The sequence below is a fragment of the Protopterus annectens genome, chromosome 1.part2 (genome assembly GCF_019279795.1).
Source record: "Protopterus annectens isolate FY-2018-M chromosome 1.part2, PAN1.0, whole genome shotgun sequence".
NCBI classification, from domain to species: Eukaryota; Metazoa; Chordata; order Ceratodontiformes; family Protopteridae; genus Protopterus; species Protopterus annectens.
This window is the reverse complement of record NC_056727.1, coordinates 176676775-176696472: the sequence shown is the minus strand read 5'-3', so window position 1 is coordinate 176696472 and position 19698 is coordinate 176676775. Positions and strand designations below refer to the sequence as shown.

The window sequence follows — 19698 nt, the reverse complement described above, 5'->3', positions numbered from 1 at the left end:
AAAATAATGTGACCAGAAAAAAACAAACCATTTATTTCACTGTGATAAAATCAGTAAGCACTTTTGTCACAATAGACTTTTTCAAACTGACACATCTTCCATAAAACCAGTTCCTTAAATACACAAAGCACAATCACATGACTAAATAGAATTCAATGATTTAACCCTTTCCTTTTCAGATAGGCAATAAAGTTCTCTCGGTTGTTCAAGCCTGGTGCGTAGCAGGCATTTAATTTTACCTGCCACAAATATTCACACAGCCCTGACTCATCTTCTGCATGAAACATTTTTTCATAACCATTTATTTATCTAGGACTAAAAATCTGAACATTATTTTGGATTTGCTTAATTTGTAATGTTTGGCTAATGCATTCCTTTCATCATCTGTTTGTACAGCATACTTGTGTTCATAACTGCGCTTATATAATTCCATACTGGTTCAACCTATATAAAAAGCAGGACAAGACATGCACTTCACCAAATAAACAATAAATTTGGATTTGCATGTATAGCAGCCTTTGATACTGATATTAATATTATTAATATTAACTTAGAGCATTAAAAATAACTTCACTCTAAATCAGCATATAAATAATCACGTAGATTGCAATTATAACACTTGAACATGTCCAATTTGTTACTCTTTATTCTAGGTATGTTCAATTTGGCTTGAAAAAATTTTTTAAAAAACGTTTCCCTTTTTTTTTTTTTTTTTTGAGTAAAAAGCAGATTCTCACCTACTATTTATTTTGACTCTGGACTACTATTGAAAATGTTCCATTTATTAGTTATTATGTCTTTAATGGCCCTAGCATGTACACTGCTTACTTGCATAAAAGTTCTAAAATCTTCTTTTCTACATCTCATCTCAGAGTTCCTGCCCTGATTCCTTTGATTACTTATCTCATTAAAAACAGTATTCACTAACTCATTTGGATAACCTCTGTTTACAAATCTGTTACACAAGACAACACATTCAGAGAAAAAAGTGCATTGTCTCTCTTGGTCAAATTATTAACTTGCATCAACTGCCCTTTGACAATATTTTCTTTGGTCCTCTTAGGATGCATACTTTTATAGTCCAAATAAATATTAATTTGAACCAAATTCTTAATATATTTTTGTGAGTAATTTTCTTTTATATTTAAATACTGTGACATCCAAAAAATTAATGCAATTAAGACTACAGTCACAAGTAAATCTTAGAAAGGAATTTACCCCATTCAGATAATTTAAAAACTCCTTTAACAATTCTACACTCCCTCTCCAAATCAAAAAGACATCATCAATAAAATGTTGCAATAGTAATATGTTGCCAGAAAAAAAATACTAAGATATTAACTCTTTCCCAGCCATGCATGAACAAATTTACATATTAATTTGATGATACATATTTTCGTTAAATTCAAAGAAATTGTAACTTAAAATTACCTCTACTATTTCCATTAAAAGACTAATGGTGTTGCTAGAAAACAATCTCAAACTAATTAATTCAAATCTCACTGTCTCCATCCTTTCATCATTTGGAATTACAGTATATAAATATCTGATGTTAAGGGTGACTAATAAATTGGATTCAACCAGCCTTCTTCCAATTTCTTAATAAAATCAAAGGCATCTCTAATGAAAGCAGAATTTAATTCAACTACATTTTGCAAATGCTTGTCCGCATAAATCACCATGGCTTCCGTTTTCCTTGTTGTACTGGCAACTATCGGTCTAAGCGGGGGGTTATCTAAATCATTGCATATCTTAGTTAAATTACGCTAAAAATTCAGTTTATCTTAGGTTTATCAATTCTCAAATATTTTCTTACAGGTACAGTAATCTTTCCACTACAAAACCATTCCTCAATAAGGGAGTCTATCGTAGAATATGCTTTTTTAATTTCATAAAAAAAGACACGTTTTTATAAAACTTGGTATCAGCCAACACTTCTAACATCTCATCATTGTTTTACATCTGTCTAACAATACTAGGGCACTTTCCTTGTCTGCTTTGGTTATTAAAATATTGTCATTCTTAATACTATAAAAAATCCCCCTTTCACTAGAAGACAAATTGTAATATTTAAAAACAGGTCTGTTGTCTAATAGCTCAATAATCTGTAAATCAGTCATCATTAAAAACAATTCCAATTATTTTCTGAGTGGTGGATTAAACACACACGGCCTGTAAAAAATGTCCTGCCTATCATTTTCAGCATTTAATAAAACTTTTAAATTTAGTTTGCAAACATAATCCCTTAAACAATTGATGGCATCACACTTGTCCACTCTAGAGGCTGGTACAAAGCTCCAGCCTTTACTTAACACTTTACAGGCTGCATCTGTAAGGACATGCGAGGAAAGATTAACAATTCTGAAAGCAAAGTCAACAGCACCAACTTTCTCTTCCTGTGGTGCCTTTTATTTGTCCAATTCCCTCTTCGAGAACCTTTGTTTCATGGCATATTTGTTGTCACAGCCACTTCTGCCCAAGTCCTGTTGTTTAGCCCTTCCTGCTGATAAACTCAAACAGGTTGCCATCATGCAGCATACTGAAAATTTTGGTTATTTCGTTGGTTAAAGCCGTTGCTCTTAATTAGTCTGTTTTTACTTGGCATTGCATTTATAGGAAAATTTGTGCTTTTGTTAGTGTTATTCCTTTGAGCTATGCCGGTTTTGAGTGTTTACTTGTCTGTGATCATTACTTCCTGCTTCTCTCTCCTCCTGTTCATTGCCTTCAAAGCTCTGAGCCAATCCCGGTCGCAGGTAAGGCACACCTTCTTTGTACTCCATTTTATCCCTCTGGAACTTCTTAATCTTTCTTTTATTTAATAATTCATTTTCCTTTATCAATCTGTCTTGTATTAGACATTAATAATAATTAATTATTTTATTATTCTTTTTATTGTGCCTAAAAAAGGAAGCAACATTATAAATCGTGCCATTCACAAAGTATTGAACTCTGATCCATGCAGTTGGCACTCCAGGGAGGGCTGAATAACTTTAGGGTACACAGCATGCCTGAAAATTACACAAGACTATAAGAAGTCAAAGTGGGAGGGGGTTTGCAGTTCTGTAGCCTGTGTGCCCCCTTTTATGGCAGCACTGTAAGCACTTTGAAAGGAGGCATATATAAAATACGAAGTACAAAACATTTCATCTTCTCTGCTCTCTATACATTTTTTAATATGAAGCTTTAAGTGCTTTAGAACTTAGCTGCTTGTGTGCTGTACACAACTACTACATTAAAATGTACAGATTTTAATAAATAACCATTTTTAATTCCAAGGCTAATTACTGCAAGGCATGAGATAGTGAGGCTGAATGACTGCAAAGTCCGAGATCATTCTGTCTCAGAGTAATCTTTTCTCCAAGGTTCGACAACCTTGGAGTTAGTATATATAAATAGTATGGGTGCAGATCCCTCAAGCAGTGGGGTGCAAGGGGGTTTGTCCCTCTGCTAAAATAACTTTAAAAGAGAAGGGCGACTTTGTTCATTCACTGTTCTGCTGTACTTCTGCCCCCCGTCAATTGTCTGGTCAGGATAAAACAGACAAACATTCATGGATTCAGTTCAAGCAGCTTTATTACAAATAAACACATCAGAAATTAGGCTTTGTAATTTAAACTTAAATAAATGTATAAACAGACTGACTACCACACCCATACTTGTTAACACTCTGGCTGTTCTCTCAAAATGGCACTGCTGTCTGCACTTGCTCACTATTTATATGCATGTGCTACATCTGGAAATGCTTCTTAACTCATTGTCTCCAATGGAGCTCTGGAAGTTTGAACTGTAACTTCCTATGGACAAAGCCTAAGCTTTTTGATATAATCGAATTATGTCCTCACATTCCAAACAAACATACATATATCTGGAAAAAATTAGGTGTTACTAAAAAAATGCAAATACAAACTCTTCAGTACAAACTATTTTTATAGTGGTAGTATTTTTTTAGATTCTAGGTTTAAGCTGGATTTTATAAGTCACACTAAACAGAGTAACTATTATATTTTGTAAACAACTTGCAATATGTCAGCAACCCCTCAAATTATACAAATACCGTTTGTACTTTTTCAGCCATTTGAGAGTTTTCATATAAGGTTAACTAGTTCTGCCTTGCTATGTGGTTGTCAATACATTTAAAAAAGATGAAATTTATAAGAACATAAATAAATATTATATGAGTAACAATTAATATCTCTTCACCTACACTAGACAGAGGTCAAATATATGTATGTATCATGGTTTTGAAATTATTAGTTCCAATACAAGCAAGCAACATTTGATGGCTGCAGGCATCAGTAGGTTGTGACTGCGGAAACAGCTACAGGCGTCACCTGGCTGTAATGAGCTAAAGGTACATACACATGCTCTGATATACACCCCCCCGCCCTGTAATTCCAGTCTTCACAATTATGAGTCTCAGAATTTCAAAAGGAGTCAAGGCCATGTGCATTCAACTTTATGTCTATTCAGTTCTTATGAATATTTCACAGAAGGCATAACTGCCTGATGTCATGGATGACCTAGGACCTCTGCCTGTTTGACTGACTCACTTAAAGTCATGCAGTACACAAGAGGTTACAAAAGAATCAAACTCAGAACTAAAGAAAGAAGCTCCTTAATAGTTAGTTGGCTGTACATATGAAGTCTTGTGACAGAGCAATGCCACACGACATGTTCAGAGAGCTAAAGAGATGAGCGCAGGGCTTACAGCAAGGCAGTGCTACACATTTTCCACTAAGATCACTCTTAGTTGCCCATCCAACCTCAAACTTGGAAGCACAATGGCAAAATGAATAGATGGCTGCACACACTATGTCCCACTGCTGCAAACTTCACATGCAAAAATGAACAATGCAATTCAGAAACCTAATAAGTTCATAGGTAAGTATTAGGCTAGCTGCCTTTTGGGCCATTTTAAACCTACCCAATTTCCCTTTTTGTGCTTGAAATAACCTATTCCATTTGGTTACAGACTGGCATTAACCATTCCATGGCCAAAAATTATATATTACCCGAAATAATAACAACTGGGATCATACCACAGATAACTTGAGGGGGCCCATGCAAGGGATAAAGCATTTAGGAGATGCATCCATCGGGTAAATTTTCTATTTCCCATCCATATATCTAAATTGTGCTTCAATATGGACAGGGATGAACTTTGTTTTATGTGGATGGGGAGTCTGTTTCATAGCAACATTATCCTCGGCAAGACATACCCGTCACTCCAAACCATTCTGCTGATGTTGCAGAAGAGGTTTAGATCCCTAGACCAAGTACTGATGATTCCATTTGAATAGCTGATGTGCAGTAAAATCATCAGTAATGGGTTGGAAGATGCCTTGTAATTCCAGACACAGGTCACCTCTTAGCAGTCTGTAGTTTACGGATTATTGTGACAGGGCTTTGAGTTGGTCCATGTGGGACATGTTTATACTTGGTATTCTTTTAGTAAGGTATCTCTGCAAGCATTTCAGTTGTTGCATGTGTCTGGACAGACACATGCCAAAGGGTCATTATATTCAATGACTGGCCTAATGAGGGATAAATAAAGGGGGACAAGTACATTCCTAGATGTGGACACAAACCCTTTATTTATAAGCTGTGCAATATAGAAGGGCTTTCTTACAACAATGGACACATGTTGGTGAAACATTAGGTCACTCTCAACATAAATTCCCAAATCCCGAACAACTGGGTCAACTCTTAGGGATGTACTGAAAATGTGGTAGCTCCCTGGGGTAGATGACTTCCCAAAGGATACAATAATGTATTTTTTGGCATTTAGTTTAAAGTCCATGATTTTGCCACCAGTTACTTATTTGATACAAACCTTTCTACAAGATGGCTAAGTCATTTGAGGACTGCAAACTTAGCCAACCAGAGCCCTTTGGTTTTAGCCTTTACTTCAGAAAAGTAGATGCCAAATAGTAGAGGTCCTAGCACAGAACCCTGGGAAACTCCACAAGTGACTGGTCTCTTTCTGCAGATAACTTCTCCTATTTTGATTATATGTGTCCTACCTGTGAGCCAGTTGCAATCCAGCAGGTGACATGGGGGTTTATTCCCAGTTTATTTAGTTTTTGTGCTATGCCTGAGTGGGGAACTGTGTCAAGTTTTGGCCAGGTTGAGGTACTCAATGTGTACCATTTTCCCTTCATCCACTGCTTTGATGACTTTTTAAAAATATCCACAAGGCTGAGTAACCATGACCTGCCCTTGATGAATCCGAACTGAAATGGGGCCAGTGTCTGGAGGTTCCCTGTGTCCTGACTGATTAACTCCATAACAACTCTTTCTATGGCTTTGCATACGAGGCTGGTCAGACTTACGGGTCTGTTAACTGCCTGAATCTGTGGAAGGTCATCCTTTATGCGGTGGAATGACCGTAGCTGTTCTCCATTTGCTTGGTACAAAACCTGTATGGAAGCAGAGATTAAACAGTGCTGTTAGTGGAGTGGATAAATCATACTTCTTGCTATTTAAGATGCTGCCACGGATGCTGTCAGGATCCATCAATGCAGTTTTGTTAGCTTTTGATAGTACTTTTAGGACTTGGACTTGTGTGACAGCTGGAGGCTAGACAGACAGAGGGGACAGAGGGGTAAAGTTAGAGTTAAATCTACCTGCCAGTAGGTTCCCTATATCTTCAGCCTCAATGTAGGCAAAATTGTTCACAATCAGCTCAGCTCATGCTGCAATGTGCTTTTGAGATTACAAACATAACTAAAAATGCCTTGTCATTGTCTTTGGCTTGGATAGCTATTCTAGCTTCAGGCTTGGTTTTGGTGGATTTCATTAAGCTCCAGAGCTGTTTGTTTATTTCAGTGACAAGGGCTCTAACATTCTGTGAATTACTCTTCTAACTATTCTTCAAAATTCTTTTCTTTTTACTTTAAAGCTTGTTGATATTATGGTTCCACCATATGGGTTTGTCTCTTGGGTTCGCCCTGCACTTGTTCCTATGGGGTACAGCTGCATCTATGCACCTGTTTACATGCTAGTATAGTGGGATGGTGCAAGATGCTCCCATACTGGAAAGGCCAAGATCTGAGATATTATTCCCCCTAGTGGGTACACTTACTAATTGTTCCACACCATTTGTACTGACAAAATCCAGGAATCTCTGTGCTTGTGCAATAGCAGAAGTGTAGGTTTCCCAGACTTCAGTTTGATAGTTTAGATCACCTAGGAAAATGGTATTGGATTCAATACTGAGTGATTTTAGTTCCTGTAGATAGGAGTTGTGGCTTTCTTTTGTCATTAAAGGAGTTCTATAGCTAGCTAGGATATAGTACAGGACCTTTCTGATGTTATTTGGACACAAAGAAGATATTGTGCATCATGCTGCTTTACCAGCCTTGATGTTGGTCTCTTCTGAATGTAAATTGAGACACATCTACCTCTTTTCTCCTCCTGCACAGTAGCTGATCTATATGTGTGGAAAGTGTTATAGCCCAGCACAGCCAAAGTGCGTTCCAGTATTTTAAACCATGTCTCAATCACTACACAGACATCAATGTCTTCTAGGGTGAAAAGGGCTTGTAGGAGTGGAGTTTCTTGTTTAGGCTTCTAGCATTGATCAGTAATCCCTTCATATTCATAATGGATTGTTATACTCTTCATCCATTCTAACATACTAGAATTCTTCCCAAATGCCCTTTATGTTCTCTAACTGATAGCAAAAATTATACAGAATCCTATCCCATCACATGGTCATACTTCTGTAAGTACAGCCAGAACTACACAATGGAGCAGTTGCAGCCCTACTCTACAGAAGATGTGTGTGTGTGTGTGTGTGTGTGTGTGTGTGTGTGCGCGTGCGCGCATTTGTAATCTGAGTGAGGCAGCTTTGGTAACATAAACATATTGTTTCACACGTGTGTACGCATGCATGTGAGTGCTGAATGGATGGCACACGTCTTCATTGCTCTCACTAATATTATAACAAGTAGGACTGCAAAAGCTGTGCACCCCAGAAGCACAATAGCCTCTCTCCTGTTAACTGCAGCTCTTTGTCTGTGGTGTAACACAATTTCAGTAGACAGCTTTGGTACACAGTACAAATGGTACAGAATTGTGCGAACAATGTTATTCACACTGTAATCTACACATGTACTGAGCACCAATCAATAAACATTACCAAATTTAGTAAGTTTGTACTTTTTTGTGTGTGTTTTTAACAAATTAATATTAAATGAGGTACTGTGTTCTGACTGATGTAACAATATTCTTAATATGTAGCAATCAATAACTACAAAAAGCAATAATTCATAATCTTTATCTGAACAGAAGCATGCTAAGGTCTCCTACTACACTGGGCACTTCTACAAGTGGTAACATATCCCATATTTGATACAACTCGTACATTCCAAGAAAATTGTCACTAGTACCTGATGCAGAATCAGTCTAAACAGAATGACATCAATGAATACCTAGGCATTGACATCCAGTTAGAAAATGCAGAGTACTCTAGTCCATAAACTGCTTTTTAAACATCATATTACGTAAATGTTGATATAATACATTAAAAAAGTAATTATTACCTTGTTCCTTCAGACAAGATATAGTGTGTCGCCCTGCTGAGCGTGAGTGTACATTCCTGTTCAATGGAAAACAAAGTTTTAGAAATGAGCAACATTAGCTGAGTGAATCTTCAGTTCCATTTATACCAAGACAAAGCAACATTATTTATGACTCCAGCAAAGCTAACAAATAGCCGATAATATCCTAGAAATACTCAAGTGCACTACTGGGTGAGCAAAAAGGAGGGGTTCCCACCACGAAAAGGGACACTGGTTTTCCATTTGCTAGCAAAGAACCTGGAAATTTTCACAGTTTGGACTAAGTGATAGAAAATCATGAGACTTCATGGAATTCAACATTTTAGTTCAGAATTCTCATTGACAGTAACTTGTTTTTCTTCTTACATTTACTGCTTGTTAAACTATCAATTTGCTTAACTGAATGTTCTGCAGTTAGAATTTAGCTAAATTTTGCATATATAAATATAGATTAAAAAGTACAAGGACTTCACAACAGTAATTATAAATTACATTTAACAATCATAGGTAAAACTCTTACGTTTAACAATCATAGGTAAAACTCCCACAATTTCAGCTCATGAAACTGGAATTTCATTTTAAACAGCAAAGAACTAAGTCACTGGCCATGAGATGTGCCTTGTCATATCACTGAATCTGGAAAGGACCAATACCTGTATTTAAAAAAATAATAGTATAATGTATTGCTGTCAGTCTTATTACATTTTTTTAAATTAGAATCCATTTTTCTTGGATGGTGTTTTGGATTACCTCTCCCATAATTGTTCATTACATTGTATTAAAAGATGACTAGCTCTTCAAATGTCCCATTCAGTATTACAACCACTGGGTCAGAAGCAGAGGACAAAATAAGCCAGAACAAGTAATTGCCATGTGATGTACAGTTTAAAACACAATCTCCGTGCATGTTCGCCTGAATATTTTACTTGAAAAGTCAGAGAATTTCATGGCTTTAGCCCTGGATTGCAGAAACCACCCATAAGCCTACAAGACCATTAGAATGACATACGCAAGAATGTTCTGTGAAACTTAGTTTACAAACACTATAGGCATATGCATACAATAGAAGTAAGAAGGGTATCATATACACTAAACAAGCTAATTAAACTACATTATTAGGTACACGTAAAAGGAGGGTGTAGAGAGGTAGCCTGGAAAAGATGAGGGCTGCAGGAAGTGCGTGCATGTTTTTTCCTACAAAGTTCCTGAATGAACTACGCTCAGCTGGGTAGCTTTGATCAATAGCCTATCCACTTGACAAGGACGAATCTGATAAACCACACAGTTTCTGGCTTTAGGGTATGCATATCTATAAAACATTTTTCAAGTGTCTGTGCTCCAGTGTTGCTCTATATACTCCGGGAATATGGGTAGCAAAGTCCTCTCAAAACTGTTAGCCCATCACACTGTGAGAGGTTCACAGCATTCATTTTGCATTGTTAACCAGGTAGGCACCAGTCACCTGTGGCCATTCTTCAGGGAAGGTCATAGGAACAAGGGACTCCAAGTGCAAAAAACAGTGCAAATTACACTGGATAATAATGATGATGATGATGATAATAACAACAACAACATTAATTTACAAGACAGCATTATGACAAAGTATTATAACAAATTAGTACCATGCTACACATTATAACAGCAACATACAGTTTACAGCACAATACAAAGAAAAGCAATAAAACAATAATGCAGTATTTCTCAGTGACAGCAACATGGGTATAACACACACTAAATGAGTTAAATGCAATATCGTCATAGGCACACAAAAGTTAGAGGTGGGGAAGTAGGGAAGTGGACATGTACAGATGGTGACTAAAGGAAGTGAATGCATAGTTTGCCCTCATTCAGTGAACTACAGTGTTCTGCAACACAGTACAGTAGACTCCCTCTTATCCGGTTTCTCTGGGACCGGACCTTAGGCTGGATAACGAATGGCTGGTTAATCAAAAAAAGCATACAAAACAGTAGGTTATAAATCAGCTAGAATAACAGGATTTGTGTTAGTATGCATTTTTCTAATGAATATAACGTCTAAAACTCAAATGTTTGTTATTATGCAGCTCAAAGGAAGCAGAAGTGTTGTTCTTCCCTGTTGTCTTTTGCTAGGGCTGTGGCAGAAATTCTGATGGCTGGTTAAAGAAAGGCCAGATAAGAGTGAGTCTACTGTAGTTCCTGTGAGATTTTTTTACTAGAAAATTAATAACCATGCTGAATGCAAAACTATATTATCAGGAAATGGGATCTTGTAAAAAAAAAAATCACTAATGTTTTCCAAAGTTAAGGTACTACAGTAATACTCAGAAGCTATTGATAACCCAGACTGTCTGCCAATCAGACATACAAGCATAATACAACATGATGACCACCTAAACAATTACACACATTCTTCCACTAGCTGGATTTGGTGATAAAATGCTTGCATTGTTTTTCTTACAGGTGCCTCTAGCAAACAAACCCATTGAAAGGGTCATCATCATCTTCTTTCGGCTGTTCCCATTAGGGGTCGCCAACAGCGGAGCATCTGTTTTCATTTCTTTCTGTCCTCTGCATCATGCTCTTTCACAGCAACCACCTGCATGTCCTCTCTCACCATATCCATAAACCTCATCTTAGGCCTTCCTCTTTTCCTCTTACCTGGCAGCTCCATCCTTAGCATCCTTTTCCCAATATACCCAGCATCCCTCCTCAGCACATGTCCAAACCAACGCAATCTCGCCTCTCTTGCTTTGTCTCCAAACTGTCCAACCTGAGCTGACCCTCTAATATACTGATTTCTAATCCTGTCCATCCTAGTCACACCCAGTGCAAATCTTAACATCTTTAACTCTGCCACATCCAGCTCTGACTCCTGCCTTTTCGACAATGCTACCGTCTCCAATCCATATAACATAGCTGGTCTCACTACCCTCTTGTAGACCTTCCCTTTCACTCTTATTGGTACCCGTCTGTCACAAATCACTCCTGACACTCTTCTCCACCCATTCCACCCTGCCTGTACTCTCTTCTTCACCTCTCTTCCACACTCACCATTACTCTGAACTGTTGATCCCAAGTACTTAAACTCATCCACCTTTACCAACTCTACTCCCTGCATCCTCACCATTCCTCTACCCTCCCTCTCATTTACACACACAGTCTGTTTTAGCCCTGCTGACCTTCATTCCTCTCCTCTCTAAAGCATATCTCCACCTCTCCAGGGTCTCCTCACCTGGTCCCTACTCTCACTACATATCACAATGTCATCTGCAAACATCATAGTCCACGGGGCCTCCTGTCTAATCTCATCTGTCAACCTGTCCATCACCACTGCAAATAAGAAAGGGCTCAGAGCTGATCCTTGATGTAATCCCACCTCCACCTTAAACGTATCTGTCACTCCCACCGCATTCCTCAACAATGTCACACTACCCTTGTACATATCCTGTACCACTCTTACATACTTCTCTGCCACTCCTGACTTCCTCATACAATACCACAACTCCTCTCTAGGCACCATGTCATATGCTTTCTCTAAGTCCACAAAGACACAATGCAACTCTTTCTGACCTTCTCTGTATTTCTCCAACAACACTCTCAGAGCAAATATTGCATCTGTAGTGCTCTTTCCTGGCATGAAACCATACTGCTGACCACTAATCATCACCTCCCTTCTTAACCTAGCTTCCACTACTCTTTCCCATAACTTCAAGCTGTGACTGATCAATTTTATCCCTCTGCAGTTACTGCAGCTCATGGTACATTACTGAATTAATACAAAGCAGCTGCACAAGCCTACAATATTGTGATACCATCTAAAACCAGGACAGGAAACCTTTTTTTGAGCAGGGTTGTGACAAAAGGAGGCACTGCCAGCACAGCTAGCTGGAATTTTGTAAATAATCGTATGTCATTCGTGAATATCAACATGATTCACATGTTTGTGTTACAAATGTATTAGAACTATATGTTATCTGTATATCAAACTGCTGGTACAGAAGTATGTGTTGAAAGGGTTTGTAAAGTACGGAGCTTAAAGATGTATCCACAGTGTATCCTACTGGAAAAGAAAAAAATGTATATACACTATTGTAACTGCATAAAAGTATATATTTTAACAGTGGAAACTGGAACACAGAAGGTTAACTTGCAAAACCTCAGAAAAATAGTTGAAATTAAATTATTTTATAATTGCACAATAACAGATGGTTTCAATGCAGCAAGGAGACAGGATGTCTAAAACTAGAGTGCTGTATGAATTGTCTTGTAAGTGTTTTATTGTTTTATGTCTTTCAGCAGCTGCAAACATCTGAGGGCTACGTATGTTTCACAAGTAGGTGATAAAGGCTGGCAGTTTCTAGCAATGGGGGTTTAGCTTAGGAACTAAAGTCAGATGACAAGAAGTGATGTTATCCTGCAAGCTAACCCAGCAGTAGTATTTGAGATATTAATTTAAGAACTCTCTGAGAGAGACAGAGTATTCTCTATTCTGACTTGGACTCAACAACATCAGCTAGAAGATCTATTTGCCACACTTGCCTTGCTCTGTAAGTAAGTTAACTAGGGAAGAGTAATTCTCTTAGATTCAGTCAGGAATATAGCAAAGTTCAGGTTAGATGTTTTCTGTACATATTTGAGACTGTCCTACAATGTTGTTTTAAGTATTCCCTGTGATTTTGAACTCTGAGGTAACTGTGATTTACTGAGTATTTTTTTGTTCTTTTATTTTTTATTATTAAATATATTTACACCTATCATTGTGGCTGATATTTGTGAGACAATGTTACAATTGCCTCATGTACACAGACAACCCTCTCCTCCTCCCAACAAATACAAATATATGCGAGAGATGCAACCATATAGCCAAACTGGAGGCTGAGCTGTCTCAATTCAGTACTGGCAAGACCAGTCAGGAGGAGAAGGTAACCATGCACACCACAAACCCAGTCTCACATAGAACTATCACAACTGCAAACCAAACACATAAACACAAAAAAACATACTCGGAGGCGCTGATTAAAAATCTACCAAAACAACAGAGGCCTCCAAAGCAGACACCCAAGCAACCACCACCTCAAGCAATAGCACATGCAGCACATAGTTCACAAAGTCAGTGTGCTAAACAGTCACAGCCCTTAAGGCCAAACAACATACCAGATACACTTGTAATAGGTGACTCCATAGTCAGACACACTGACGACCCGCTCACCAGACTGAACAAGGAAAAGGTCACAGTAAGCTGCCTGTCGGGAGCTAGAATCTGCCACATAACACAAGCACTCAGGTCACTCCACAGCAAGTACAAATATGACTCAGTCATTGTACATGCCGGTGTGAACGACCTGAGACGTACCTCCCTGGACTACATGAAAAGAGACATAGAGGAGCTCTCTGATTATGTAGCCCAGGCCGGTATGACCCTGACCCTGAGCAGCATCTTACCCTCACCAAGAATGATGCCACAGTACAAAGACAAAATGATCAGTTTTAACAATTGGCTTAATTACTAGTGTCATTCTAAGGGGGTCCAATGTCTGTCTGCTTGGGATGACATGCTTGACAAGCCACACTGCTTCGCAAGGGATGGCTTGCACCTGTCACCCCTGGGCTTCCGGATACTGGCCAAGGCTCTTGCCACCCCCATAGTGCCTTTTTTAGGCAAGGCTCAAATGACAAACCTACCTCCCTAGAAAACACAAGTGGAAAAAAACTAAGGGTAATGCTGCTCAATGCCAGAAGTCTAAACCTCAAGATGCACGCCCTCGAAGCCCTCCTCAGTATGGAGAACATCGATGTCTGTGCAGTGACTGAAACCTGGTTCAAGGCTCCTGAGAGCATCCCAGCACTATCAGGTTTTACCTCATATCATGCTTTCCGGCCCCAAAACTTGGACCGAACCACAAAAGGAGGGGGAGTATCCATATTCATCAAAGATACCCACACCTCCAGGTTAGTGGCAACGTACGAAGCATCGGAGACCATCCAGGTGCAATTAACCATAGGCAAAACTGCCTTACAGTTTGTAGCATGCTACAGACCACCCTCTCAAACTCAGGAACCCCACACAGCCTTCCTGAAGACACTGGAGAGTATGAATGTCTCTCCAAATACCATCATTTTGGGAGACTTCAACTACCCAAACATAGACTGGGAACATTACTCAAGCCCCAACACCCTAGCCCAAAGGTTCCTAGAATTCATAAACTCAAATGCAATGGAACAACTAGTCACCATTCCCACAAGAGGAGACAATATACTAGACCTGATCATCACAAATATGAGGACAAAATGCTCCACACCGGAAGTATATCCCTCTTTGATAAGATCAGACCATAAATTAATCTCACTGGAAATCCACATCCCGCCCCCACCCCCTGCACAAAAGACCACAGTGAAGAACTTCTTAAAAGCCAACTTCACACTTCTTAAGACTGAAGTGGTATCCTTCATGGCCCCTGGGCCAGTGGAAACCACAACCCACAATGCTGAATCCTTTGCAAATGCCTTCTACGGGCACCTTCAAGAATGCATGGATCATGCAATCCCAAATAAAACCAAGACCCATTCCCCCAAAGGCAGGCGCCCGGTCTGGTGGACCCCAGCCATAAACAAACTTTACAACAGGAGGAGGAAGCTACTACATGACAGAGCAAAATCCCTAAAAGGGAAGGCATCTCTGATCAGTACTAGCAAAAAACTACGATCACTCATAAAATCATCCAAGGCCAACTTTGAGAGAAAAATCGCAAAAGACACAAAAACAATCACAAGGCCTTCTTTAGCTATGTTAGAAACCTGGGTGGAAACTCCCAGATATGCTCAGAGTTAGTCCAAAATGACACAAAATACACTGAACCCACTGACATTGCCAACATTCTGGCAGACAGGTTCAGTGCAAATTTCTCCTCCCCCTCCCCCCCAAAAGGAGAAATAACTATCCCAGTAGAGTGTAGCCTCCCTAACATCTCAGATGCCCAGGTGAGAGCCGCCCTCTCTAAAGCTAAAAACACAGCATCAATGGGACCGGACGGTGTCCCGGGCTGTGTGCTACATGAACTCTAGGAGGAACTAAACCCACACATAAGGCTGCTGTTTAATCTTAGCCTTACTACAGGATACGTACCCAAAGAGTGGCGTACGGCAACAGTGGTCCCACTTCACAAAGGTGGTGCTTCTACGGACCCTGGAAATTACCGCCCCATAAGCTTGACGAGCCTGGTCTGCAAAGCTATGGAGAGGATCATTATGGAACTCATAAACAAAGACATTGGGGACCTACAGACATTGGATCCTACCCAATTTGGCTTTGTCAAGGGCAGATCCTGCCTTTTGAACTTGGTCGACTTTTTTGAAACAGTCACTAAGGCCATTGATGAGGGTAAGGCAGTTCACACAGCCTACCTTGACCTTGCAAAAGCCTTTGACACAATACCCCACTCAGGCATCATAGACAAACTCACCAGCTTAAATGTAAACCCATATGTCACAAGATGGGTTGCAAACTGGCTCAAGGACAGAACCCACAGGGTCAGATTTGCTGGAGCTATGTCAGACTCTAAGCCAGTCACAAGCGGTGTCCCACAGGGCTCAGTCCTGGGACCCCTCTTGTTCGGCATTTATTTTTCCGAGGTACAGGCAAACATAGGAGGATTGTGGCTGACAAAGTTCGCAGATGACTGCAAACTGGGCGCCATAATTGATACTCCAGCGGACACAAACATCCTTCAGAGAGGCCTCATAGAAATGGATAATTGGTGCCAGAGCCATGGCCTTAAGCTGAACGCCAAAAAATGTATAGTCATACCCTTTGGGAAAAACAAGGTACCCACAAATTACCACATAGGTGGTAATCCATTAAGTACGGAAGAGGTAGTCAGGGACCTAGGGACCCAGGTTGACAGTAACCTCTCATTTGACACTCACATTGCCAAAGTGGTTAGAAAGACCTTCTATATTGCCCACCTTATCATGAAGGGTTTCACATCTAGATCAAGAGAGGTCATTGTGCCCCTGTACTCTTCTCTTATCAGGCCAATGATTGAGTACAATGCCCCATTTGGGATGTATCTCACCCGACACCTGCAGCAGTTGGAAAGACCCCAAAAGTTCCTCACCAAGAGGATAAAGGGTCTTAAACATATGTCATATGCTGCCCGACTGAAAAAACTCCAGCTCTATTCAGTCGCATACCGCCTACTCAGGGGTGATCTGTGCCTGATGTACAAGGCCATGTCCAAACAGGAATTAATGGACATGCTCCACCTCAGAAAATCCAAATCCAGCAGAGCCATGAGAGCAAGAGACTTAAACCTCAACACAGAAATAAATAGGACGTGCTGGAGGGACAGATTCATAACCCAGAGGCTCCCTACACTCTGGAACAGAATCCCAGTCCATGTTAGGCAGAGCCCCTCACTGACTCTATTCAAGAGAAATCTTGACGAGTGGATGGGAGATCGTAGGTTTATCCCGGGGGTCATCTCTGTGTCAGTACTAGACAGAGGCACAGTAAACTAAACCCTAAAAGGGCGTAGTATTCTCATCCTAAGGGGTGGTGAAAGCCACACACACTCTGGCTAGGCTTATAAATGCCCTAGGGCAGATAGCCTAGTACGAACCTATGAACATACTTATGTTCTGAGAGTACTTGCATATTTATTTGGTGACACTGTGGGCCACTCCTAATAGCCTTACTCTTGGTCAAACTACCATTTGTATTGATAGCAACATTACACAGTAAGATTGGACACCCTTTGTTAACGGCCTTAAAGTAGGTGATAAGGAGTGACTGGTGACAGTAATAACTACCTTATAGTCTGGGCAGAAGGGGGCACAGCTAGTAAACCTGTGCCAGCCTTTCCCAGGTGTGTGTGCGCGTGCATCAGCTACTTGGGCAGAGACATAAAGCACTGGTTGGACAGACAGGATGCTGGGGGTCTTGGATTGGTCACTCAGCTGAGATCTCAAATCTATAGCTGTGCCTGTGGGGAGCCTTATTGGGGATCTGGAGAAAGACAGAGAAACCAGCCCCAGACTGACTGTGGCCTCTGTGTGCCCTTAAAGGAAATTGCAGTTGATGCAAAGAGCTGAATCTTGAAATAATGTGTGTGCACCTGTCATCCTCCCAATGTGTACGCCCCCCACTGTTGCCGGTGGTGAGGATTGAAGCTCCTTGATTACTGGGCTTGTGGTGGAGCATCACAAGGGTGACAAAAATCATGGTTTCTACTCTTATGAAATGTTCAAGTGTTAGGAAAATAAACTGCAAGGGGTACATGTGGGATGCTTGGATACCTGTATTTTAAACTGACTTATATTGGTCAGTAATTGCAAACAATAATCACTCTCAATTTAAAAAAAGAAAGTCTGAAAAATATTCTGTCAGAAAAATTAAAGTTGTAATGCACTGATCAATATCCTTTCCTCTGCTGGCTCACAGTAGTGTGCGCCAAACAAAATGCTCAAGTGTTGCTCTTCAGCACTAGTGTCAAAACCTGCTTACTCCTAGATCAGAAATGTGACTGTACAGGGAACTAACACTTATTTTAAGCAGTATAATGTTACATAGAGCAGGGCAGGATAAAGGTCGGAGGACTCTACATACATACAAACATTCCAAGTACAGGCAATAATTCACTTCTAGCCAGCCAATATACCAAACCAGTTTTTTCCATAAGTGTCCAGGCTGTTCTTAAAAATATCTAAACTAGTGCTTGCTTTAATGTAATTTGGTAGTCTAGTCCATGCATCAGCTACTCTCTCAGAGAACTAATTAGTACACTTCTCATCCCTATAGAATCTTCTACACAGGTTGTCTGATGATTCTCTATTACTTTTTGTGTATTACCCTATCAAATGCTGAAGTCTATATAAATTACATCAAAGCACAATTTTTCATTCATAGCTATTATATTGTTATAGAACATCATGTTACAAGTCGTAATGGATCTATTTTCAAAATATGCATGCTGATATATGACTTCAAGTCCCAACCTTTTGAATTCTGACCCAACATATAACCTTCTCCATTATTTTTCCACAACAAGAAAGCAAACCTACGGATCTGTATGACTTTGGGTTTGTTTTACTTCCCTTTCCCTTAAAGACATGTTTAACAAGTGCATGCCTCCAATCATGAGTAATCTCTCCATATTTATAAGATCTAGTAAATAACAGATATAATGGTACTGTATGTTTATGTGGAAGTGTTCCCAGGTCATTATTACTAATTCCATCTCCTCCCTGTGCTTTGTTAGAATTCAGTTTACATAGCTCTTTTTCAATATAATTTAATTTGATTTCAGTTATCTCAGGTTACCTAGATGTCACTAGGACAATTTATCAACCCCTTTGTGGAGCTAAACTGCTTTGCATAATATTTTGTAAATATACCTATAATTTATGTCCAGAGAATACATTTTAAAATCTATATACAGTTCATCAATTTGTATGGCTTTACTCCTACCACATCTTTTTCATCCACAGCATGGCATGGCATGTCTTCAGCCAAATAAACAGCACCAAAGTTCCATCTTAAAAGCAGAACAGCAGTTAAATAGTGGTGAACAAATATTATTCATAACCAATTATAATTAAAATGCTAATGAAGTCAGATAGAACATTTATCAGATGACTGAAATGAACTCCTTTTCCTAGAACATTATCACAACACTGTAGATGTCAGGCTTGTATGTCTGATTTTGTTTAATCCTTTCTGACTAAAGAAGCTTTAATAATGCAGATAACTGATAAAACATGCTAATCACTTGTAGTATACATAAGTAACACAAAACTGATCTCTAAGATATTATATGCACTAAATGAACAGAGCACTGATCCAGGAAATTAATTCAAAATTGTCTTATGGACTCAGAAATCAACAATGTCAAAAAGCTTTCTAACTCCCTGTGCCCTGGAATACATGGACCTTGTTTGGTTACAGGTTTCCAGTGGTTGCATAGTTATACACCCATCTACATGGTTCTAGAGTTATGAAGAAATTTATGAAAATATTTGGTATGGAAGGCATGAATTCAGTAGTAGGAACTCTGAAAGAATTTACATATTATTCCCCAATGTACAATAACTGGGATAGACTAGACACAGATTGTGCTTTACAGGAATATGCACATTTAATCAGACGCTTCGACACACA

General features: G+C 39.3%; 1 protein-coding gene across 1 annotated transcript in view; it reads right to left on the bottom strand.

The window, feature by feature from the left end:
• Positions 1–19698, bottom strand: part of LOC122788408 (putative deoxyribonuclease tatdn3) — a 546534-nt gene that overhangs the window by 118107 nt on the left and 408729 nt on the right. Inside the window, exon 7 of the mRNA XM_044055482.1 lies at positions 8547–8602. Coding sequence (XP_043911417.1) covers positions 8547–8602 — 56 coding nt within the window. The remainder of the gene's footprint in view (positions 1–8546; positions 8603–19698) is intronic.